Consider the following 25,054-nt stretch of genomic DNA (forward strand, 5'->3'; position numbering starts at 1 on the left):
AACCTGCCCACAGCCCTGAATTCCCTGAGTTAAAGGTTGGTCAGCGTTAACCTTGATCATGGAGCAAGTCTGCTTGGAAGCCATTTCTGTGGACAGGGATGACACAAAGGTGGTTGGGAATGGCCAGACCAATACAATTGCCATCTGTGATGGTATGACTACTACCTGGATGATGAGAGCATCCACCTTGACTCTGCCTAGGTTTTGGATGTATCTTCCATGGCATCCTTGTGTTCAAATTGGGACATTAAAGTCTAGACAGGGACACTACTAGGTGGGTGAAAAACTGGATCATCAAGTTCAGAGGGTGGTAGTTAATGGTTGATACCCAACCTAATGGTTAGCTGCAAGGGAAGCTCCTCCCAGGCCCATCCTGGGACCTATCCTGTTCCATATCCTTATCAATAAACTGCGGAGCAGACAGAAGTCGCCCTCATCTGCAGACCAGCTGCTTTGCTTGAGGGCACGGCTGATGTTCAGAGGGGCCCAGAGGAGTGAGGACAGGCTGGAAAGAACCTCCTGAAGCTCAGCAAGGCCAGATGTAGCGGTCAGGATTGACGAACCCTCTCTGGGCAATGGCTGGCTGGGTAACAGTTCTGCTGAGGACCCAGGAGTTCTGGGGAACTTTGCGCTGAATGCAGGTGAGCAGCATGCATTGGTGGCAAGGGGGGCTGGTAGCATCCTGGGCTGTAGCACCAGGCCTATAGCCAGTAGATCAAGGGAAGCAATTATTCTTCATTAGACCACAGCTGAGCAACTGTATGTAGTTTGGGGCTCTCCAGGACAAGAAGAACTTGATAAACTTGAGCGAGTCCAGCGGAGAGCCACCAGGATGGTCAGGGGCTGGAGCACATGATGTGTGAGGAGGAGGTGAGGGAGCTGGGCCGACTATGCCTGGAGAAGAGAAGGTTTCTGGGGAGACCTCAGGGCACCCTTCCAATACCTAAGCAGCACAATTGCGGCACTGCTGTAGCAGGACCAGTCAGCCTTTTGGTTAGAGCAGGATTTTGCTTTCTGTGATCAGCTTCTTGCCAATTTCTGGGTATGGTTTTGCCCATCAGGACTTGTGTGTGCAATGTGGTCCTCAGACCCATGTCTGTGGAAGCTCTTAACGCTATTCCTCTCCTTCCACTTCAGAAACTAATTTGGGTTGAGCTTTCTAGATTATCCCCATACCCACAGAGTTCAGGAGTTGTTTAAGATGCAGCTTTTACCTAAGAGCACTTCTGCAGATGTTCATGGGAAACCCATGGTGGTGTTTTGGTACCTATGTCTCTCTGCAGCCAGGTCGGAAGAGCAACTTGTAACTGTGCTTGCAGCTCAGTTTGCAGCTGGATGAGTCAATTTAGACAGCGAGCTGCATGGAGCTGTGCAAGCAGTCAGGGGCTGCTGAGGAATTACTGTGCTTTTTCTGCTGCTCCATCCTTTTCTGGGGAGGACAGCAGCCTTTGGCTGAGGTTGGTTGAAGCACTCAACCCACCTTAGTGAAGTCTGGTGGGAACACCATAGGAAACCCACCTGTGAAAGCAAGTTTTTCTTTGATTGCCTTGCTTCAGTTTTCACTCAAACCGACACCAATCATTGGTTTGGGCTCCTGTAAAGCAGAATAATAGGCCTGTGGTGCTACGTTAACTAAATCAGTGAAGGAGGAGGACCTCTTTGCTTCATCTTTGCACCCAACATGAGAGGGGCTGTCAGTACAACCACTTATGTGAATGTTGTTTTTTTTTATGTAGGTTGTCCCACAGCTGTCAAGCTATCTATGGCTTCACCAGGCCATGCAGCATCTTCATTACCACCAGTTCGCTTCCTTGCTGCTGGCATCCCATGTAAATCCAGGTGCTAAAATCTGCAGCAAGGACCACCTTCAGTTTCTTTTCTGGCCAAGGCAGCAGCCTTCCAAGCGTCTAGTTCTCCAAGTTACTTTCTTAGAAAGATCAGTGGTGTGAGCATGAAGGTGGACCTCTGAATGAGAATGGCTGGTACAGGTACTGAGCGTCTTGGTGGTGGCTTGAACATCACACATCCCACTGGGTATGTAGTTTTGGGGATTGAGTACCTACCCGTGGTGGTGGCCCAACAAAGTCTTGCTTTTTGTGCACTCTCACTTCCTTGTCGTTGCTGTTGGAAGCAGTGGAGGGAGGAGACTTTGCTCCAAGGTTGCCATTGCAGTCTTTCTTCTCATCTCTTGCATCTTCAGCCTGTGTCTTCATAGGCGCTCGCCTTGGTTTGTCAGCTGTGCTCTACCCTATGATGGCCATCCAGGCATCCCTTCATCTGTTTTACACAGCTGTGTATTGCTCGGTGGATGTTGGCTATAAAAAATAGCTGAGAATCTGTTCACAGCTGGGACATGTGTGGTCCAGGTCTGGTGCTGCTGTTGTGGCAGCAGCTCAGCGTCTGGGTTTGGGACTTGATGCACATTGGTGTGGTGCTGTGACCCACAGTCCCAGAGAGCCATGCAGAGCTGAAAACCCTCTGTATCCATGAAACCTGGGATCTGGAGGAGTGGGACATAAGGGGGTGTAGACCTTACTGATGTCAGTGGAAGAAGCTGTTGTCCATCACACAAGGCTGCAGGGAGTTCAGCCTTTGCCTGTTGGTTTTGATGGTCCTGCTTTGGTAGTGACCTGACTCCAGTTGAGTTGTTAGAAGGCAGCCCCTATGTTCCCACCAGACTTTCCCCGGGGATACTGCTGTATGTCTTTGCCATGCCCTGCCACTGCAGAGGAGGCTGTTCCCATGCATGGAGGTGTTCTAAACCAGGGAGGAGACCATCTTCTTGGGAAACCACAGGCTGGTGAGTGCTGTGGCAGCCAGAACAGGCACAATAGCTCTGAAGACAAGACATGGGCTTGGAGAAACATTTGTCCTTTTCCCAAAATCAGTTCAGAGCCTTATTTTCTGATAAGCCAGGGCAAGCACAGGCATTTGTAGGGGCTTTTTCTGTGCAAAAAATCTGTTTGCACCCCATGTGTGCAATGTGGAGGCAGGCAATATCATTTGCTTATCTGCAGAGGCCTCCTTGATGCAGCCAGGCTGTAGCAATGCCAGTTACCCTTCTGCAAAGAAAGTTAGGCTGGAAGGAGTACAGACAGAGGTGCATCGACTCCTTGAAGCCTGACAGAATTGCTCTGGAGGGCTTTAGTCTTGTCGATGCAAACCTGATTGCAGCTGAAATCATCAGAGTAAGCCTGCTGTGAAGACAGAAGTGTGGTGCTGCTGCCTGACCTGGGCTTTGGGGCTGCTAAAACCAGTGCCCGTAATGTCTTCTGCACATCCTCAACCCCCCAGGGTGGAGGATACCACTGCACCCATCTTGGGCAGGGCACTGCTGGCATCAGGGCAGAAATAGAAGAAAAGTCCTTAACCTTCCAGTTTACCTCCTGGTAAGGAGTGTGCTCCCATACCCAGGGTTTATTCAAGGCATAACATTTCAGGAGCTTGCGCTTATCATTTTTAAAGTAGCAAAGGCTGGGATGCTCAGAGAACCTTCCTGGGCTAGATGTGGGCGTGCAGGTAATCCTGCACTTTGGTCTGATTCTGCCTGCACCCAGGGAGCTCCTGGCATACCTCAGGTCTCCTGGGAGGAGAATATGACAAGAAAAAAAAAACAACCTCCAGCTGAGCCTGCTGGCAGCAGCAGCAGCATTTTCACACAGTGCAGTGGTGTATGCAGCCTCTGCTCTGGGAGCGAGCAGAGACCCTCCAGGGATGCTCAGTGGTTTCCAGCTGCCTGGTTCATGGCAAGCAGGTATGATGCTCTGCTAGGAGACGATTCTGACTTGCAGCATCAGCAGGACTGCACTTGGGACATCAGCAGAGCAGCAGGAGGGAGGGAAGGGGTCTACATTGGCAGATTGCAGCTCGGGGACCCCTGACCCCCCTGAAGCATCCCTCCTCCCTCCTGCACCATCTCCAAACACCCACTTAGTCCCATCAAGGATCAAAGAAGCTGAAACCATTGGGCAGCGATTGTTTTGGGCTTATTCCCTCTGTTCCAGGTGCCAGGATCAATTTCCACATGCCCCTTTTCAGATGCTCCTCTATCACTCTGGTTATTTTGGCAGACTACCAGGACAGGTGGTTTTGGCAACAAGCCTGTGCCAGGCAAAAATCAACTGAGAGCTGTTTGCAGCCACAGCTGATGGAGCTATTGCTACAGAGATCTTGCCAAAACCAGCCCCCAGTAAGCTCCCAACACCGGTCTGATGCTGAGCCCCCCTCAGAGCCCAGTGAGCCGACAAAATGATAAGTAGGTGTCAGCTTTGCCCATAAAAACCCTGTGTCAGTCCTGCTGGGGATGGTGATTCACAGCAGTTGTGGGGCTGATGTCCCTGAGTCTTTTTCAAAGCATATGTGTTTTGTGCCGCCTGTGCAAATGTGGCATTTATCTTCCCTTGCACTATTTCCAACGATCCCTTCTCATCCCATCATGTACCTGGAGGTGTATTCCAGGCAGAGCCATTGCTTGGTTTCCTACCATCCTTCCTCCTGCTTGGATGCTGCAGTGAGTAGGGGGCTTTGAAGGACCGGCTATGGCTCAGCAGGCAACACCAACCTGTGCCGAGCTGCGCCCAGTTCACATCCAGCCTTACAGAGCCTTGTTTCCCAGGTTGGGCTTAACATCAAGATTTGGAAGGTGCTTTTTCTCCCCAGGAAAATGATCACTTTTGTCTGTCTGTCCCCACTGCCACGGGGAGTGCTGGAGATGCTGGCATGCAGCAGAGATGGAGGCAGGCTGTTAAGGCGTCAGGAGGACCCCTCAACAGAGGAAAGGTATTGTAACCTCAGAAAAGTGTGCTTTTTCACCAAACCATCAAAAACTTTCAGTTGGAAAGGACATTTAAAGACCATCTACTTCAACTCCCCTACAAGGAGCGGGGACATCTTCAACTAGATCAGTTGCTCAGAGCCCCATCCAACCTGACCTTGAATGTTTCCAGTGATGGGGCAGACTCTTGGGTCCTGTTTTGCCCCAGCTGTGGTGGAATATACTCAAATACGCCTTGGGTGCATGCTATGGGAATGGAATGGTGGTCGCTTTTCTTGTAGCGAGATGGATGTTTAGGGTCACTTTTCCACTGCTGAAAGACCAAAGTGGTGAGTGTCAAGCCGTTGGGCGTTAATGCTGATCTCAGCCCACATTTAGACATGACAAGCTGTTTAAAGGTGTTCCTGTAGTGTACTGAGGTGTAAGTGGGATGATCCAGAAGAGCTTTCATGGATGTTCCAGCCCCCTTGCAGCCAGGGTCACTGAGTATTTGGGCAGAGATGATTTTCCACTGCTAGGCCCCCAGATACTTGCAAGTCTCTTTCCTTCACCCTTTCTCCCCAGGTTTTTTCCATGGATAGGGCAGATGAACAAGGGATCAATTTGTTTTCCATGCAGACAGGATGGGCTGAGGCTTCCACATCTCACCAGTGTGACACATCCACTGTGCCCAGCACTGTGTGGGCTTGTGAGCGGGGGTGAACACAGCTGGGGAAAGCAGCAATCCCCCCTTCCCCCCTCCTAACTTCCATTTCGTAACTTGCCTTCGTCTTGAATCAAATGGGTTTCATTTCCCATCAGCAGTAATTATCCCCATCCACACTAGCTTGGCATCCTCTGGCATGTCTGGACTGTCTCCGCCAAGTTTTCTATGCAGACAGAGTTGACAGCTGAGCGAGTCCATCCCGCCGAACACCCGTCGAGATGCAGAGAGAGCAAAAGATTCGGGCTGGAGCCGATGCTGATGCCTGGAGGCAGCGTGGTGGGAGCCAAGCAGGAGATCTCCACAGGGATCTGCGGCAGGATGGGGTGGTGGTTGCACAAACCTGGGGGTGGCCGAGCCGGCTGCACTTGCTTCTCCAAGACAAGCTGAATTTCAGGGGTTCATTAAAAGTCACTCATTGAGATTTCAGCATAAATGAATACCTGCTGGAAGCAGCAGGCGTGGAGCTTGCTGGAGAGCCAGGGGCAGGCTTGCCAGCTATTTAATATTTAAGTAGCAGCATTGTTAGATTCCTGCTAACCCAGCTTCCCCATGGGCAGCAGTGTAATGGAGCATTTGTCCCCTACCCTTTGCCTGCCCCCCCAGTAAGCTATTTTTTCGAGGTTTTTAAGCCAACGCCTTATGAATTGTGCTTGGCAAAGATCAGGCTAACAGAGTCATTGGATTAAAAGGAAGAAATTTGTTAGGATGAGAGTGGTGAAATGCTGGACGAGGTTGCCCAGAGAGGTAGTCGATGCCCCATCCCTAGAAATATTCAAGGTCAGGTTGGGCGGGGCTCCAAGCAACCTGATCTAGTTGAAGATGTCCCTGCTTGTTGGAGAGGGTTTGGACTAGATGACCTTCAAAGGTCCCTTCCCACCCAAACCATCCGATGATTCTATGATTAAGGTGATTTCTGCAATACCTGTCTCTAACCAGTGACTTAGCGCTGCTGCTTTTCGTGCCTGTTAGCTAAATGGAGATGGTGGAAGACCTGACTTGTGCTCTTCTATGCAGTCACCCCGCTGTTCTGAGAACAAAGCAGCAAAAGGGTTTTGCTGGTGGGACTTTGCAGCCCGGCACAAATCTGAGCGGCGCTTGAATGCAGCACGGCATGCATGAGCATCAGTTATAGGGTGGCATTTGCTGTTGGTCTTGCTGAAGTTGGTGGGATGATCGAAGGTCCATAGTTACACTGGAAAGGCCAGTGGTCTTTTTGTCTCCCGAGACCATCAGCCTGCTTGCACCCCACACAGCGTGCTGTGCCTCTGAACCAGGGACGCAGGGTTTGTATCTTTAAGCAGGGCTTTTCCAGCCTCCACACCAGTTAGGATTGCCCAGGATTAGACTGAAATGGTGATGTGATGGGACTAAAGCAAGCCCCAAGCCAGGTCTGGGGAGCGATCTGTGCCATTCTTCATGTGCCGTACCATGCATGTGGGCCTTTCATGCCATAGCTGGTGGCTCATATGAGTCTAGGTCACCAGGAGGGCCTTTGTCTGCAGAAGCATCATCCTGGTGGTGCTACTTGAAGGGGTGCAGGCTTTGAGATCTGCAAACTCAAAGGTCTGCAAGTTTTTAGCCCCCTTGACTGCTCCTTTCTGAAACCACGTAGATCTTTGCTTTTGTGGGTCTAAGTCTGATTGCTGAGAGTCTGTGTGGTTTGACAAGTTTCCACGGTCCTGCAGCAGAAGAGGTATTTTTGCTGAGTTTTGACAGAAGCACTTGCTTCCCCAGAGGGATTTGCTGCCTGTAGTTAAGATTTTTGCCAAATCTGAGCCGGCTGTCCCCAGGTAACCAGCCCCTGGCCTAGCAGGGAAGCAAGACAGGTCTTGAGCTACTGTTGGTTTTGTAGGCTGGGCGGATGTTGCAGCACTCCAACCTGCTCCAGGAGCACCCTCAGCTTCTTGCAGAGGTCCTTCTCTACAACAGGCTCCAGGTTTCAGCAGGAAAATGAACAAGCAAGAGACCAGTTTTATTTATTGGCAAGACCAAGGATTAAATCTTGGTTCTACAAGCTGAGGCTCAACGTGTTGAGTCCAACCAGGATGGGGAGCTGCTCCTTGGTCTGGCCCTCTTCTGCTTCCTGGGGACACAGACCCTCACTGCAGAAGTAGTCACCTCCCTTACCTGGCCCCAGGCAGGGTGGTGGCATCTTTGACCCTTGACTCCCTTGAGACATCACAACTTCAGGGAGAGGCACCTTCAGGAAACATAAAATGACATGCAGTGTCACAGCCTGTTGTCTCTGTGCTTCTGATGAAACACACGTCGTGCTCAGTCGATGCCACACTTCCACAGTTAATGCAGCGTAGCCTGCAGCAGCTCCCTGACCACCATCACACTGAGCTTCCATGTTTCCAGGCAGGGTCTTATCTGGGCACCGTGTGACCCACCTGCCATACTGTAATACCTTAGAGATGTCTTTTTGTTTTGGAAAGCTTCTTTTAAATGCCTTCCAACCCCCAAAATCTCCCCTTGAAGTTGAAGGGACCCTACCCACCTGCTCTGTTCAACACAGGAGGTGTGGAGACACCTGGTCCATCCAACCATGGCTCCCAGTAGAGACGGAGCAAGCCTCTGCATCTCAAACATCAGTAACCTTGAGACTCAGAACCAAAAGTAGGTCTGCAAAATGTCTGTGGATTATCAAAGATGAAACATATCATCATAATTTGGTATCTCTCAACTTTAGCATCCCTCAGCACCTTTGTCCTCCAGAACAGGTTACCTGGTGGAAGACTGTCACCAGTTCCCTGATTGTCTCCTGCTTGTGGCATGATACTTCCTTCCAAAAGAAGCCAGACCTCCAGTTCTAGGGTCACAGGTCAGCTAGCCACATCTTTTTTTTAGTCTTGGAAGTCTATGTACTGTGACTTCATGGCATCCTTTTTGTTCAGAACTTGAAAAAATCACCCCGAAAATAACAAGTGGGACCTTAGCAGTGGCAGCAGAGGCGTGAGTTTTCATCTCCTGTAAGGTACAGAAGAGCAGAGAGGACGTCCCAGATGTTAACATTGCTGTGTTCATCCTGACCTTGAAGCTTGCAGCTCTTAGTGTTGCAGATGGATGCAATCCTTGCCATCAATCTCATTTGCAGCTTCACTGGTAAGAGTTGATTGTGACAGTAAGGGAGCCAAGTCTGACTCATCAGTACTTGAATGAGGAGCAATGCCACCCACAGTGTGCCCGCAGCGATTTTACTCCTGATCTGGATCAACTGGTGGAATGGATTTGAAGCTCTCCAGTTGATCTCAATCTTACTGCTTTGCCTGGCATTTTTGGGCCATGCATGGATTGTATGTCAGCAAGACTGGAGGGTTTAATCAATTTATCTCAAGAAGAGGAGGTGGCAGCCTAAGGAAACTTTCTTTAAGATGATGAGGTGTTCATATATGTCAAGTTAGCATATGTATTTGAGAGCAAACCATGTTAAGCTGTTCTGCCCCACCAGCCTCATGGGCTGTTCGTGCTCCTGGGCATGTAGGACAAGAGTTGTACTGTACTGTGTGCTGCACAAAATAACAAACTGGGAGCAGAACATCCCTCCTTAGATATTTCATCCAAGTTTTGAAGCCAGATGTGAATAACCTCCATTCACCTATGAGCTCACACATCCCTCACCGCATGCATCCAGCTGGCATGGGCCAGAATATTAAAAACTGCATAACTCTGTGGTCGCTTCAACAGCCTTTGCTGTATTTGGAAGAGCCTTTGCACCCACTGATTGGAAAGCATCTGAAATTCCAGCAGCTGTGCGTTGGCCGAGGAGCAGCGAACGTCGTTACTGGGAATTTACGGTCAGCTCGTTTTCTGGTAATTGGCTGGCCAGATGCTTGCGGTGCTGCTGTGTGCTCCTTAAATCCTCTCTGTCAGGTGAGCATGAGAAGAGACGGAGATTTTGGGAGCCAGCGCCCAGAGGAGGCTTCATCCCCACTTTGCTCCCGGATTCCCATTGCCTTTAGCAAGGAAGGTTTGCCCTGAGACACAAGGAGACATGCTAGGTGTCCTTACTTACAAATGTTTTGAAAAACATGAGGCCAGAAGGAACAGCTGATGACCAGGTGAATTTTATTATTATTTTTTTTTTAGAAGGGAGGGGAAGAGCTGAGGTGCACAGTGGGTAGAAAATGAATAGAATTTGTTGCACTGGGAAGCTGTGGAGGCTGACCTTGCTGCATGTTCAGGAAGGGGTTAAAAAAATTCAAGACAACCGGTCCATAAACATCGCTGAAGTGGGTACCTTGGAAGACAGCTCCCTGCTGTCACCCCTAACACAGGGACTGGGTGCTGTGAGGCATGAGGGCATGGACCACAGGCAGCAACCAGGGTCATGAGCTGTCCATAAACAGCATCTCTTGCTGCCATGGTTTGAAGCAGAGTATGGGCTGGAGACACCATTGCTCTGACCCAGGAGGACATTTCTTACCTTGCAGATCTTTACAAAAGGTCCATGAAGTAGGGCAAATGGACAGATTTTGTATAGGGAAGCTACGGTGATCCTGAAGTCTTTGGTTCCTGGGGAAACCTGGGGAAAAAGGGAGTCTTCTTTCAGCTCCAACAGCACCAGGTATTTGCCTGGATGACATAGTCCTTGAAGGTTCTCCAGGCCATGGTTGGGCAGGGATGCTACCGCCAGAAGAGCAACCTGTTTGCCATGAGGGTCTTTCCTTTGCTCATCTTTGATCACAAGAACTTGCCTGAAGAAGACTTCCCTTGAGGTCTTTCCCTTACATCCATTGCCTTTCTCTAAAGTAAACATTAGATATGGCCTCTTTCAGCAGCAGGGCTATTCATTAGGAAGCTTCCTGAGCATTAATTCCCTTCCATCCAGGGCTTTGCCCACTGGGGAGAAGATCCTGGAGCCACGGATCTGGGTACAGCACCAGGCATCAGAGCTGATGCCTTTCTCTTGAGAAGACACTGAGTTGTGGAGGAGGAGGAACACTCATTCACGTGCACTCAAAGGGAAAAAGGGATTAAGCAATTCAACACAGTCATAATTCCAGGGCTCAGAAGTCTCATTAAAATTAGCTTTGACAGAAGCTTAATTTTATAGCCTCTTGCTTGAATAAAATTTTTGAGGTCTATCCTATTAGGAAGATTTGTTTCTTTTCCTTTTTTCTTCTTCTGAAACCAACATGTGATCTGAATTCTATTAACAGGAGCATCTTAATGTGTGCATAGGGGGGTGTTAACACTCTTTCCTGCTCAAAATGAAGTTATTTCTCCAGATGTTTGTTGTCATGTTTCAATGCAGAGCAAATGTCTAATAATTTGCTCAGTGCCTGGTGTTTTCTGAACAAGCCTGATTATTTGCACAACCCCACAGTGAAGGGCTGTTGAGGCAAAAAAAACCCAAACCCTTTCCTGTGCTCATTGAGCAAATACTGGACAATACTGGAAAGGGTGTCCTTAGATAAAGACAAACACCTGGTTGCATGCCTTATTGGGAGGTGTTGGAGAGTCTCAGTGTAGTTACTAGGCTGCTGGGCAAGCGTGAAACCAAAAGGAAAGTGGAGCAAGAGTGGGTTTGTTCTTACAGGAGAGGCTTTAAGCTGGTGGTGGTCCAAAAAGCAGCAGTGAATGCTGTCCTGCCCCTCCAGATGCTTTTTTCCACGTTTCTCCAATGAGTGCACTCAGGTAAGGTGTCTCCTGGAATAGGTTGGTAGCTATTGGTGCCATGACTTTCTCCATCTCATGGGAGTGAGGGCTCTGTGGGCTCAGATTTAACTGACTGCAAGGCGGTAGATAAAAATGTGCCGAAAAGGCCTTTTCTGGGGCTTACCGCCTCTGCCCGTGTTGGCTCTGACCATCTGAGACAAGCAAGGAGCAAGAGCGATGCTCAAGGCATGAGGAAGGGCTGCACTTGGAAAGGACCATGGGTGGGACAAAGCTATGAAATGTTCAGGGTCCATCCAGGCACGTCTCCAGCCGTTCTTCACAAAAAAAGCGTCGTTTAAGGGAGAATGTGGTGTCTGCAGGGTTTGAAATGAAGCTGGAGACAACAGCCATGGAGGGCTTGGTCCTCATCTGCTAAACAACTGGTAAATGACTCAAAGCTTGATGCAAGAAGGTGGGAGTAGGTCCTGAGGGCAGAGCCCAGACTGGTGGGGACCCAGAGCCCATGTCTATGGCCGCATCTTCATTAATCCTAAAGTGAAGGAGACTTTAATAAGGGCATGCAGGCGTTGCAGTCACTGTTGGTAACTCCTTGTTCACTATTACTGTATTGCAGTTCATCGCCATCTGGAGTGTTTGAGAAAGAATATGACATTTATCGGGATTACAGTGCGGAAGGTCAACTCCTCCACTACAGGTAGCTGAAATTTCCCTCCAGTATCGGGGTTGGGGTCTACATCGTGGCCTTGGCAGCGAGGTGGGTGTGTGGGACGGCCTGTGTGCTACCAGCTGACCTGTGGGGATGGCACAGCAGATAACACCAATGTTTTCTTTGTGCTGTCCTGGTCCTCCCCCCCATCTCCTTCCCTTCATGTGTTACAATTTTTAGCTTTAATACTGCCCTTAAATGAACCCTAAGATGTATTTTGATGGTTCTTTGGAGCAGGGACCATCCATCCTCTTTATGCCATGGTCCTCATTGGAGTGACTCCTACCCATCACCAGAAACCGGAGCAGGACGGGAGGAGCACCAGGACTGTCTGGTGATGGGGTCACACCTCAGGGTGAGCTCCTGGTTTGTGGGGTTTCATTAGGCTCCACCGTCAGGACAGGACTCACCTGGTTCTGCTGATGCACCCCAGTGCGTCCCATCATGGCAGGGTGATGGCTTGAACGTCTCTCCACACTAGAACTGGTTTCTAGGGTCTTTCCTAGGATTTTTGCATCAACTGTAAATAGGTTTGTGTGGGTATGGGTTTAATCTGTCAACACAGTGAGCCTGACTGATTCAGTGCGCTGCCTCCATAGGGCCCTGGAGGTGGGAAAGCCTCCAGAGAAATGAGCCATCTCTTGCATCCTGTGGGTCCAGCTGCTTTCAGAGTCCATTTGTAAGTCAGAGGGGAGCTTTCTCTTGCCCAGATCAGGATTTCAGGTGCTAAACCAAATACCACCTCCATCTTTCATGGATTTATGTTGCTAGAAATTAATACGATGTCATACTTGTCTTCATTACAGCTCAAAATGCCCCTCTTAGAGTTTGCACGAGTGATTCAGGTGTACAAACACTGTGACTTCTCACCAGTACCGATATGGACTAATGCCTTGGATGTGGGCAAAGTATCACCAGAACTGATATAGATAAGTCTGTGTCTATGTCTGAGTAGATGAGCAGAGATAAGGGAACGATCATTTGCTGGGCTCCTGGAGCCTGGGCCAGCACCTGCATCGCTGCTTGCAAAACAAGCTTTTTTCCTTCAGAACCCAAAGTACTGTGAGCAGGGATGGGTTGGTGGGGGCTGAAAAATTGCTATTGATACAGCCCAGATGGCTCCTTGGCCACCCTTTGTCAGCGGCCAAAGGAGGCATCTTGGCTGACCCACCTCCTCCTGCCCCAGAGCTTTTGAGAGATGTCCCCCTTGGTCACCACCAGCCAGGATGGAGATGGTGGTGAGGGTCTTCAAACTCTGGGACCTCCCCAAAGACCCAGACAGACCCATCTTGCCCTGATCCCATCCAAGCCTGCACAGGTAGGGTTGTGTGGTACCTGCTGGCATCATCTAGATCAAATCAGGTGGGAGCAGGGAGGATAAACACCTGCACTGGATGCTTTTACTGATACAGGCCTGCACATCAGTGGTGGCCTGAAGCCTTTCTCTGTAATACAACATTCATCCCAATTCCTGCCTTTAACACAGCAGGTCTATAGACTATAGTCAGATTTTGGGGGGTTTTGGGGTTGATATCTGCCTGGTTGCTCTGAGCTTTGACAGATAACCCCAGTTTCTGGGTTTTTCTGGAGATGCAGGTGAGCTGAAGCACCTCTAGCTCTTGCTTTGCTTCCCATGCTGGCAGCGGGGACAGGGAGGGCACTATGCTCTATGCTTCCCTGGCATGATGGCCTGTGTTCCCTTCCCTGCTGCTCAGTGATGGCACAGGCTGGCAAGCTGGTCCACAGTGGCATGGTTAGCAGTTAGTCTCCATCCCTGTTCAAGACACGTGCGAGTGGAAAATCACCCAACAGCACTGGCCGTGTGCCATCCTGCCTGCCCTGTAATTCACTGCTTCTGCAGTGACCTCCCAGGAGCATCAGAATTAATTGCCATTTAAGCAAGAGGGGGAAAACCAAGCTTTCTAGGAGAGGAAACAAATAGAGTAATGGTGTCTGGTGTTCATTCTCACCTGCAGAATGCTCTCCTTCAGCATGGGGTGAGCTCAGAGAGACCTGCCCAAGGACAGCTTTACTCCAAAGCGTCCCTTCCGTACATGTGGGGATGCAATTCCCTGTCTGCAGGCACAAGTGAGGAAGAGTGGAACACAGCGTGATTTGGCAGGCCTGGATCTGCTGTTTGGTTTGGAAGTGGGGTTTGCAGGTGCCTCCTCTGCTCTGCTGTTAGGCATCACGCATGCTTCAGTTGGAGCTGGCAGTGGGAGCTGAGCCTGCATTCAGCTGCAGCCAGGCGAGATGGACTGGTGATGGGGACATGGAGCAGTGACAGGCACACCACGCTCTATCCTGAGTTTTTTCTGCAAACAGGGTTAGTGATTCGGCACTGATGGGTTCTGACCTGCCGCCAGCTGGGTGGCAGTGCCGGATACAGGCTGCAGTTGGAGACAAGGGACAATGCGGGTTTTGGGGACAAGGTCCCCACCCACCAGCTGGCTGATGCCCGTGGTTGCCCAAGCAATTAAAAGATTCAATTTCACTGCGGTTAGCACACATGACCTGTTTGCATCAGCATGTGCTTTGCTACAGGAGATGCCTCCATCTTCCCAACCCCAACTTTACTGCTTATAAAAACCCACAGACAGCCCTTGCTGCCCTCCCCCCAGTCACTTCCAGCCAGGAAGCTAATTAGCAGCTTTGCTTAATTAGTTGAGGGTGGACTTCCTTCTGGAAGAAAAGTCTCAAGTGCCCTCTGTCTGGGTGCTGCCAAGCGAGATGGAGAGAGGAGCCTGAGCTGACACAGCCCTGGGTGAGACTTTTTTTAACCATGTGAGTGCCACATGCATGCTGCTCTGGCACTCGTAAAAGCTGAAATCAAAGCTTGCCAGTCCTACCTCGTGATGGCAGGGATGTTTTCTTATTAATGGGGTTAATTTTAAGGAGAAGGGTGTGTGGACATTCTGAAATTCACCCTGCATAAAGGCATCATGGTTTCAGCTTCTCCAAAACATAGCTGGCAGCCCTTCCTTGGATGGATCAAGTCTGGGCAGATCCCATAGGGTGGAAAGGCTGTGGCTGGAGGCAGCAAACAAGGCACAGGGGAGGCCACCTGGAAGCCCAACATTGGCATCTACCTCTGAATGGGTCAGAGAGACGCATGCATGGTCCCTCGTGGGAATGGGAGGACCCTTGAGGTACTTCTGCCTGAAGTGTCCAAGACCTGGATGGGGGGACCACAGTCCAGACACCTCGTTCTGATGCTCAGCAACAGGTTTTCAGGAAAAGCTGGCTCTCCAGCACCCTTGGCCAGGTTGCAAAGGGATGGGGGAATCTCAGTTCTTCCCACGGGCTCATGCCAGCACTGAGGTGGTGATTGTGAAATGGGCTGGCACCCAACCAGAGCTTTAAAGACGCCATCATGGAGTGGGCTGAGCCCTCAAAATGCTTCCACCAGTGCAGTGCTGCCCCAGCTCCTCCAAATCAAGCCCTGAAATTGAGATGCTTCCAAATGCCATTCATTAAATCATCCTGGGGACTTCACAGTTGGGTGGGAGATCAGGTCTCCAGGCCAACAGCCTTCTCAGATCTTTCCAACACTCTCCTCCTCACCAAGTCTTGCATTAGTCCCTCAGATTTTTCTCAAAGCCATTGGAAGGGCATGTTGTCTCCTTTGATAGCCAAGATAAGAGATGGTCAGACAGCATACTTGGGAGAGGGACAGAGGTTTGAGTTACACAACACATCTGTAGGTCTGTGGTGGCTGAGGAAGCTTGGTGAGATCTAGGCTGTGGCTTGCTGCATTCTGGGTGTGTGTCATTCATTTCCGTCACCTTCTCCCCTTTGGCTGGGAAGGGAGAAGCTGGAGGACTTACAGATGTTTGGACAAAGTGTGGGAGCAAGGTGGCTTGTGAGGGGACAGCTGTCCTCACATGAAGGCTGGGTACAGGCAGATGGAGAAGCAGAGGGTTGGCTGATGGAGGAGAGGTTCTGTGGGGTTCAGCTGGGAGACCGTCCTCATCCATGGCATCATCATTCCCAAGTGCAGCTGAGGTTCAGCTGCCTGGGTCACCCCACAAGCTGCAGCAGCATCCTCAGGAGCAGGCAAGGGTTTTTTCCACTTCCTTGACAGCGCTGTCTCAGTGCTCCTGGCCAACAATTGCTATGGGAGATTTTCTAATATAATGAAGATTAGTGGGTGTCATTAAGAGGATGACGTCTTGCTCCATCTGTCTAGAAGGCATTTGTAGGAAAGCCCTTGCAACCAAATCCCATTGAGACAGGCAATTACGGTAACTGTTCTTAACCCTTTCCTCTTTATTCCGTCTGGTTTGTGGTCCCTGGAGCCCAGTTGCTTAACATCCTCATTTTTCCTCCTATGTTCTGTTGAGATGGCTGAACTCTTTGCTAATCCATGCGGTGGTTTTGTCAAGAAGGCTGTTTGTTTGTGGGACAAATCCCAGGTCTCTGTCATTGTCCCATGCTTGTGTTGGCCAGTCAATGGGTGGAGGGTCTAAGGCTGGTCTTCACATCAGAGACCTTCAACTTGCTTCTCTGAATCTGTCTCCTCTCCCAGCACACAGCTGATCTGCTCCTGTGACCCTCTTTGTTCCGTACTGCTGGTAGGGTGAATGTCATGTGCTACATGCAGGTGGTCAGGGCTTTGTGGCCACCAGGAAGACGCTGGAGCTTCCTGATGGAGGGAAACACAGCCTGCTGGACACGGAGCACAGAAGCAAAGCATTAATGTCCCTCTTCTCCCCTTTTGCTCCCTGGGAAACAGGAGGTTCATTACTTGGGAACTTGCAAGAACAGAAGAACCAGAGCCAAAAATGTGCCCCTGTCCCTGCTGTAGGCTCTTCTGCTCTGGGAGAAGGTGAGAAATCTGTTCACTTGAGTATGCACACTGTCCAGCTCTTAGGGACACCTCCAGTTTGGCTTGGCTGCTCCGTTTGATCTGTAACTCTTGGGTCAGACATGGAAGTAGAGGTCATCAGTGGACTGTCCTCCAGTAGCGGAGCAGCTGGAATAGCTCCTAGGGCCTGGACCTGCTGCTTCTTTGTGAGCCCCTGCCTGTCCACCCCTGCTTTCTGCTCCCAGCAGCAGTGATGGCAACCTGCATGCTTCAAAGCCACGCTGAAACCCTTGTTCTGTGCTTCAGAGCTGAAAAGCTGAGGCCACCCACCCACCACAACTCATGTCTGTGCCCTGTTGTGTCTCCAGCTCTGCCGTCTCACTTGCCCTGGCTTTGTCTCTTTGGTAGAGAGGTAGGATGTCCAACCCGTGAGCAGGGAGAAGTGGATCCTTGTTCTGCTGGGGGCATGTTAGGAGAGCAGGACAGCAACTGCTTCATCTGCATGGGATCCTTGCAATATTCTTGACGTGGTCTTCCTCAATTTGTCTTGGACCTTCCCAGGCAGGAGAGTTTAAAGAGGTCTTTGATCCTCTTGTAGTTTTCAACATCTCATACTCAACAGGAGTCACTTGATAGCTGACTGTCTAGCAAAGCAAATATGGAAGTGAGAAGAGAATCGGGGTTGGCTTCCAAAAGACCGGGCACCATCTCTCTGGTACCTCCACAGTGCTTCATGTGGCACATCAGGCACCTGAGGTTTAGGAGGTGGTTGTGTGTCTGTCTGCTGGCCAACCTTTGTTTTGAGACATGGCTGCAGTTTGCCAACATTTTACAGCTGTCCTCCCCTCTTGGCTCTCACACAGGTTGCGTGCTCCAGATGTTGCTAGATTCATTCACCAGCAATGGGAGCGCTCAGTGTCCAGCACCTGCACTGATCACATTCAGCCCTTCTCTGTCTAGGCAGCAACTAGCTGGTTGTTGGTGCTGTAGTGCCTTCACATGGATGCAGGGAACAGATAGAATTTTGTACTGTTGGCAAGAAGGTATGTGAAGCCAGGTAGCAAATTCGAGAAGAAACTTGTAGGAGCTTGGAAGAAACCTGGGACAGAGGTGAGGAGCCCACCACACCAGACTCTGAACACGGCTCCTGCCAGCTGACCATACACTGGATATTTGAGCACAAATACAGCCATGACACTGGGGAGAAGAAGGTCTCCAGTCCCTTCTGGTTGCAACCTCTAAATTCATCAGAGCTTCCTGAGGATGCCCATACCCTGGACCCATCCTGGGGATGGGACCTCATCATCTCTGGGCTGAAGCTCCCTTTGCCCCGGTGTCAGTTTTAGCCAGGGCAACTGCGAGGCCACATTCCTCTTCCAACAGTGACAAAGATGCATGGCTTAAGCATGCCCACAGAGACTTGCCAGCCAAGGAGACACCTGCCCAGCAGAAGTGGCATGGTGGCCATTCCAGCTGTCCCACGTGGGGACACGTGCTACTGCCAGCTGCTCAATTTATCCGCCATCTCATTCTGCTCAGGCTTCATCGTTTATGACTGTGAGTTAAGACCACAGTGTAAGGCTTCTCTGTAAATAAATACGCCCGTTCCTGATATTTAAAGATATATCTGTTGCCTGGTTTCTTTAGAAGTAATGAAGGAGGTGCAGACCTAACACTGGTGTTCCTTGGAGAGCCATGAGATTAAAATCCCATATTTTGGAAGAAAACTGAAGAGCGGTTTGGCAGGTTCATCGCTGTTCTTGGGCATACTGCTGTGGTATAACCTTCTGGGCTGGGACCTCTGCCCCAACTCCAAGTCTTCATGGGACAGAATGGAGCCAAACCCAGTCTCTTCTCCCCATGCAGCTAAAGCTGGAAGTCCCTCTGTCTGATGGCTTCATTTTTGAGGAGCTGGAGCATCCTTCTTGAATGTAACTCGGAGCCCAGACCATGGAGCTGGGAGCTCCTCCACACTCTTTGCTACAGCCTGGCACTTTCTCCATGCTCAGCCAAACATTGATCTGTAGTCTTGCTTTGAAAAGTCAACCACCGTCCTTGTCCTCAGCATGAGCTGGATAACTTATATCAAATATGCACCTGTAGTGCCCAGATGATGGACCTGTATTGGCCTTCTAAGCCAAAAGCAATCCTTCCTGCTGAAGGGCTTCTAGCAAACAGATGAGCCTCAGGTCCCAGGACCTGTTCTTCAAAGCCACAGTGCTGCTGATGGCAGTATCTGGTTGTTTCCACACAAACCAGGGCAGCAGGTCTAGCTTGGCTCCATGGCCAAAAACTTCTCTGAGAGGAGAAGCTACTTAATCAACCTTGCCGCAGCCATGGTAGCAATCAGAAGCTTCAGAGTCTCCTGGGATGGGTGGAGGTGAGCCTATGGGAGAAGGTGCACATCACCCCAATGCCCAGAGTCCGGGCTTGGAAACTGGTCTTGTAGTAGTCCTTGGTGTGTGGCAGGTCATATCCCAGAGCCTGATCAAAGATGCAGGAGAGGTCTACTGGTGAGGCAAGAGCTGAAGAGCTGAAGGCACCAGGCTGCAGACTAAGCCCGGGGGTGTTTGTAGCAGGGATGAATGATTCAGGTTGGAAATACCAGGAGGATGAAGGGCTTCAGCTTAGCAAACGGCGAGGGCTGCGCCCCAGGGCATGTGAAATCTGCTCAGGATAGGCAAGAGCTACAAAATCACCATTGTAGGAACTTGTTGTCATGCTTACGGAGACAAAGAAGGCAGATCCCCTATTGATCTGCTATTTAAGGAAATGTCACTTTTTGTGTCTGTATTTTGCAGCTAATTCCTCTTAATGATAAAGGCTTCTCTGTGCTCCCTTCCCCATGTTCCCTCCTCCCTCTCAAAGAAAGCAAAAATCTCATCTTGTTCCAGTGACATTTGGGTTTCAGAAAACAGGCTATTTTGGGTGATTGGTTTAATCATACATCTGAGATGGGGAGAGCAGCCTGACTGCCTCCTGGGGATCTGGCGTTCGGCTTCCTGCAGGCAGCCATGCCCTCCGCGCGTGGTGCCTTGCATGCTGTGCCTGCCTCGGCTGCCAGGACAGGTTGTGGGTCTGCCAGCCTGGCGGACTCTGTTCTTGTGCTTCCTCCTGGTCAGTTCCTAACAAGACTGATCCTGAGAGGCTCACTGGAGACCACCCTGGCCACCATGGCTTGTCCCCTTGTAGCATGAGAGCTTGCTGATCACAAACCAAGATGACAAAGTGAGTGCTGTGGCCACGTATGGCAGGTAACCAAAGCTAGCACAGACCTTCAGCAAGGTCAGCTTGGCCTTCAGCAATGAGCTACCAGCCCACAGCTCACCAAGGACAGCCGTCCAAGATCGTTTCAGCGTTTGCTGATTAGCTTCAGCCCACAGAAACCCTTTGCTGTGGATTCATAGCCTCCAACTTAGGGTGTGGAGGGTGAGCTGCAGACCTGTCCACCACACCGTGCTCCACTCAATGTGATGTTCAGAAACCACTGCCAGAAAACAGGGCGTATCATCACCTCAGCAGTGCCTCAGAGCCCTGCTTTCCCCCTCACTGCTTCAAAAAGAGCGGCTAAAAAATTCTGCGCTGTTGAATGGGATGGGGGAGACGGGAAGGCTCATTATCTCCCTCTTGTCTTGATTCAGCTTCCGCTATTGCTAATTAGAGCGGATGCCATGGGAGCAGCTTTTCCGAGAGAGGAGTTAGCAATGCTCGGGCAGCAAACGTGGGAGATATTTCATGTAGAAATCTGGTGTTGCGGGCCTGAAGCTGAAAGCGATCTGATAGCATGGTCCAGAGACAAGGGATCAGACAATCCCTGAGTGTTGTAGCCTTCTCCTTCCATTCAAAAACATATAAATTTTTTAAAAAAAAAAAAAAGGTAATTTAACAGGGTGGCTTTTCCTTGCCTTGGTCACAGATATCAATCCTTTGGTAATATTTTACTTGGAGAATGGAATCATCATGTGCAGAGGAGCCTTGTGAGACACCTTTGGCACCCTTCAAACCAAGCTTTGCAGTCAACGGAGACAGGCTGAAGGTTGGACTTCAGCCTTCCCATCACTCTGAATTTCCCCCAACAACACTGAGCCTGATACTCAGCTTTCAGGACACGCCATGATTCATGTTGTAGCTGTGAAATGGTCCTCATGATCTCGCCACTGGGATTTAGCAGGAGACAGCTGTGATGTCATCCCATTTGTGGTAATGCTGCACCTTCTCTGTGGTTCCTCCACAGATGGGTGATCCTGCCTAGAGCAAAGACCTAGTCCTGGATCATCCTGGGAAGAGGTTGCAGGTCATGGAGCTGGTCTCCTGCCACACGGCTCCATCTGGAGCTGTCAGCTCCCCATCATCCCACCGCAAGCAGTGAGCAACGTCTGGTGTCCGTGAATACAGGCAGCAAGATCAGTTCATCTCCTCCTCATCCCGACAAGTGTAAAACTTGTTCAGATTGCAGTTCCTCTTGGTTCTCCGCATCAGAGAGACACATCAGCCCATCCCAACCAAAGCTAAAGCAGGACGAGAGAGGGAGACCCACAGGCAGCAGTAAGCAAATGCAAGGAAGCTTGAAGGATGAGAAACACACAACAAAACACAAGCTCGAGGGTCCTCCCTGCTGTGCCAGGCTGGTTTTACACTGGCTTTGGGTACCAAGTGCAGCCTAACTGGGAGAGTTCAACCTGAGCCGTGGCTCAGCTCTGTCCTGCCCCATCCAGACCATTGCTAGGACACGGTCCAGTGTGAATTTGACCACATAAACTGGTTTAGCATCACTGAGGTTAGTGCAGGGTTTGGGAAGCTTGAGCCTGGCACTCACACTTCTCTCCAGATAACAATTTTATTCCCTTGATCACACTTGTTTCTGTATGAATTGATTTTGACCATACCTGCAGGTTTCTTAGAAAATTAAGTCCAAGGAGGTTGTGAGATTTCCAGGTGTGTAGATAAACATGGGAAGAGAGATTGCAAGTGTAGAAGAAGGATTGGAGAGACCATGGTGTGGTGGTGGACATGCCTTCAGTGACCCCTAATCTCAAAAGCTGTAAGCAGTGAGCACTTGAGCAGGAATTTAAAATTTCAGGTTCAGTGTAAGCTCTGAGATATTTATATATACTGTAAGCATGTAATTCTGTACATGCAAATTTTGGGGAACAGCAATACTTGCAGATGAAAAGCAATGAAGTCTTAGGGATGGGGGATTATAGACTGTATTCCTATCCTCTATTTTAGTTATAAATTAGTAAAACATTGAGTTTTCCGGTGGCTTTTGTATAGCTGCAGACACCGGATCGCTGTCCTAAGGACAATTTCCTAGCTGTAAAATTTCAGAGGGAACATCAAAAGCTTTGATCTGAAGCCCAGGCATATTCTAGGCTTGCTGCGGAGAGCAGGCAGGCTCCTCCCAGCTGCCCACCTTTGCCTGCATTTACAGGAAGATATTTGTGTTGCCGGAGCAGCATCGGGCAGAGTGCCAGGTACAGGGAGGTTTTCTGCCGACGGCTCATTGCTGACCCCAGGCTTCCCAGCGGGACACGCTTGGCACGGCGGCCGCCCATCCCCGGCTGTGCTGGTGGTACCCAGCTGGGAGGAAAGTGGGCTGGGCTGCATCCCTCCACCCCACCCGGGGGGGTTGCGGTTGGTCCAGTTTAGCATCTAACGGGAGATCTTAAAGGCATTAAACCGGGAGGGTGGTGAAAAGCTGTGGGAAGGAGATGCGCCCAGCTCCCGTGGCCAGGGGAGGAAGGTGAGGAGGAGCGGGGGTACCGGGACAGTGGGAACAGCCTGGGGACAGCACAAGGACCTGGTTGTGTTGTGGGGTGGTGGCTGGGTGCCCAGGGATCCTGTGCTTTTCCAGTGGCTGTGAGTCCAAATGCCTTCACAGGACATCGGAAACCAATATATTTGAATTAATCATTCAAATTAAGGGCTTCCCCAAGAGGGGAAAACCCATTTAATTCTAGTACTAAATTATGTCCTTCATCTGCAAAGTCTAAATAATGCCAGCAGTAAAAAACTTGTCTTGAAAAAATGAATATTCTTGCTTTTAAATCTTCTTTGGAGAAGCGTTGCCATATCATTCACTTAAAAGCCAGAATGATGCTGTTAAAATAATTGTACTTAAGCCCAGCTGTGACCTGTGATTTATTTGCTGGTCCTGCATTGAGTTAATGCAGCTGCCGATCAACTACATTAAAGGCATTGTGGTAGAAATCAGTAACATAAAAAAATAAATTTTGTTTGTTGTGAGGTTTTTTTAAGGTAAATAGAGCTGTGGATGGTATTAATTATTGCTGGCATCAAAATAATCATATTTAAGTGTCGGGGAAGGTGTCTACCTGCCTGCAGCAGAGACAGTGCAGAGTGATGTTTGCTTGCATCTCCAGCAAAAGCAACTGGAAGCAAAGCAATTCCTGGGCGAGGGAGCCAGGCAGTGTGAAAGCAGCGTGCACACTGTTCACAGAGCATGCACAGAGCGCGTGGAGCCCAGCAGTCTGGCACCGGAGATTTCTCCTCTCACCTCTGTCACTGACTTTCCAAAAGCTGGAATAAGATCAGGGAGAGGGTGCTTAAGCAGGCAGAGATTCAAGAGCCTAAGTTGCTTGAGTGCTTTGGAAAAACCCTCCCCTAAATAAATTAAATGTTTCAGTCCACAGAAATTTCGCAAATTTGCAAGGAAATTGATCTTGCTGATAGAAGATTAGAAGGATTTGGGAAGTAGTTTGTCATGGAAAAGTACGCAGAGTCGTAAGTAAAATCTTGCCTTCTCCACAAGGAGAAAATAGTAAAGGGAACCCAGTGCCAAGCCAGAGATAACAGAAATACTTTGAATTTCTGGAGGACCTCCTGTGCCAGGAGTGGCCAGCCTCAGCGGGGCTCTCCCTCTTCTAGCAGCATTGCTTTTCATTTATTGGAGTAACTGAGTGGCTCATGGGCACGGTGGCTGCAGCAATTTAACTGCAAAAAGGCCTTTCACAATATTCCTTTTGCAGGCAGAAAATTCAATTTAGTCTGTAGCAATGCTTTCTAGTGTTAAGCAATAATCCAGGGCAGTACAACAGAGCTTTCAGGTTTATTGGTTGCTGTTCCTTAATATTTTGATTGAAAGCTCTGCCTTGGCTAGATGATTTGACAGTCAGGGCTGCTTTGCAGGGATTTTTTTTTTTTTCATATCCGCTGTTGCCAGATGCAGGCTGCTGTCTGAAATATTAATGCAAGCTGCAGATCCAGGAATTAAAGAGGTTCTTCACCTGGCTTGAGTTAAAACAGCTGGACCTGGGATGGATGCATGTCTGTATGGGGATGGTGGAAGACCTGAAGCATGGGTCTCTGCAGAGCATCACTTGGTGCTCATCTCTTACTGCTTTGTGGTACCCTGGTTTTTAGCTTAGAGGTTGGGAGCTGCTGGGGTGGGAAAAGGGCATCAGACCAGGCAGCTCTTCCTTACGGTGCTGCTCTTGATTTTCAGCTCTCCCTCCTCCTCCCTGGTGCTTTTCTGCTGCCAGGTCTGCAGGCAGGGATGCACACCGAAAACCTGCAGGTGACAGTGGCAGGACAAGATGACTGTCCTTGCAAGAAGAGGAGTCGCTGGGAAAGATAACAGCATGGTTGCAAAACCTTCTCCATCTATGCAGATGAAGTGCCTGTGGCTGCAGATCCAGGCTCCGCATGTCGGGGGGGAAAGGTCTGCCATCCCTGCCACACCTCCCTGCCGGCTCCCAGCAAGGCATCGCTGCCCATGAGGCAGGGATAACCCCAGCCATCCTGCCGTTGGCACCTTGCCCCAACCTTTGTGGTGTTGCCGCATCCCGGAGTGTGGCCATGACTCTGTTCTGGCCACCACACTGGTCCTGCTGTGACCCAGACCATAGATGTGTCCTGGGTGGCACTGGGGGAACACCATGTTTCGAGGGGTTGGGGGAAGATGTTCCCTCAGCTTTCCCTGGCTTTGTCTCTTTGCTCAGCACTGGTCTCCCCTCCTTTTAGCTGAAGAGGCAGAGAAACACCAGCAGGTTGGTCTCCCATAGCTTTGGAGATGTCTTGCTCTTCTGCAAATAACTTGCAGGAGAACAGCTGCCCATCCCCATCATCCTCTGGCCTTTGTGGTCCCACCAGTGTCACCTTGGTGCATCTGAGGGGCTTTGGGGACATCTTCAGTGTGTCTTTCTAACTGTAGCAATGCTGGAGGAGCAGGAGGAGATGGGGCTTAATGACACCAAGGTGACACACTGACGGCAGCTTGTGCCACTCCAGCAGCATGGCTTTGCCAAGTGTTGTCAGGGCCGTGTGATGCAGAGGCTTTCCAAGAGTGCTGATATTTTTAGGGCGATGGCTATTAATCACTCCTTGGCAGCTGATTGGCCTTACAGCCTTCAATGACTCCTTCTGCGGTGCTGGGACTTCATACTTAAAAACAAGCAAGAGCCTCAACCTCATCTCCAG

General features: G+C 50.0%; 1 protein-coding gene across 6 annotated transcripts in view; it reads left to right on the forward strand.

The window, feature by feature from the left end:
- ARHGAP39 (Rho GTPase activating protein 39) overlaps positions 1-25,054 on the forward strand; it is a 148,597-nt gene that overhangs the window by 99,579 nt on the left and 23,964 nt on the right. For 3 of the 6 annotated variants that reach the window (XM_055799281.1, XM_027778317.2, XM_027778319.2), the window contains exon 3: positions 11,716-11,796. The exons of 1 other annotated variant lie outside the window; for it this stretch is intronic. In XM_055799281.1, coding sequence (XP_055655256.1) covers positions 11,716-11,796 — 81 coding nt within the window. Of the gene's footprint in view, positions 1-11,029; positions 11,121-11,715; positions 11,797-22,244; positions 22,359-25,054 lie in introns of those variants that run through there. 2 more of the 6 variants (XM_055799282.1, XM_027778320.2) reach the window with 2 other exon arrangements.

This window comes from Falco peregrinus, chromosome 3, assembly GCF_023634155.1.
Source record: "Falco peregrinus isolate bFalPer1 chromosome 3, bFalPer1.pri, whole genome shotgun sequence".
In the NCBI taxonomy this organism is placed as follows: domain Eukaryota; kingdom Metazoa; phylum Chordata; class Aves; order Falconiformes; family Falconidae; genus Falco; species Falco peregrinus.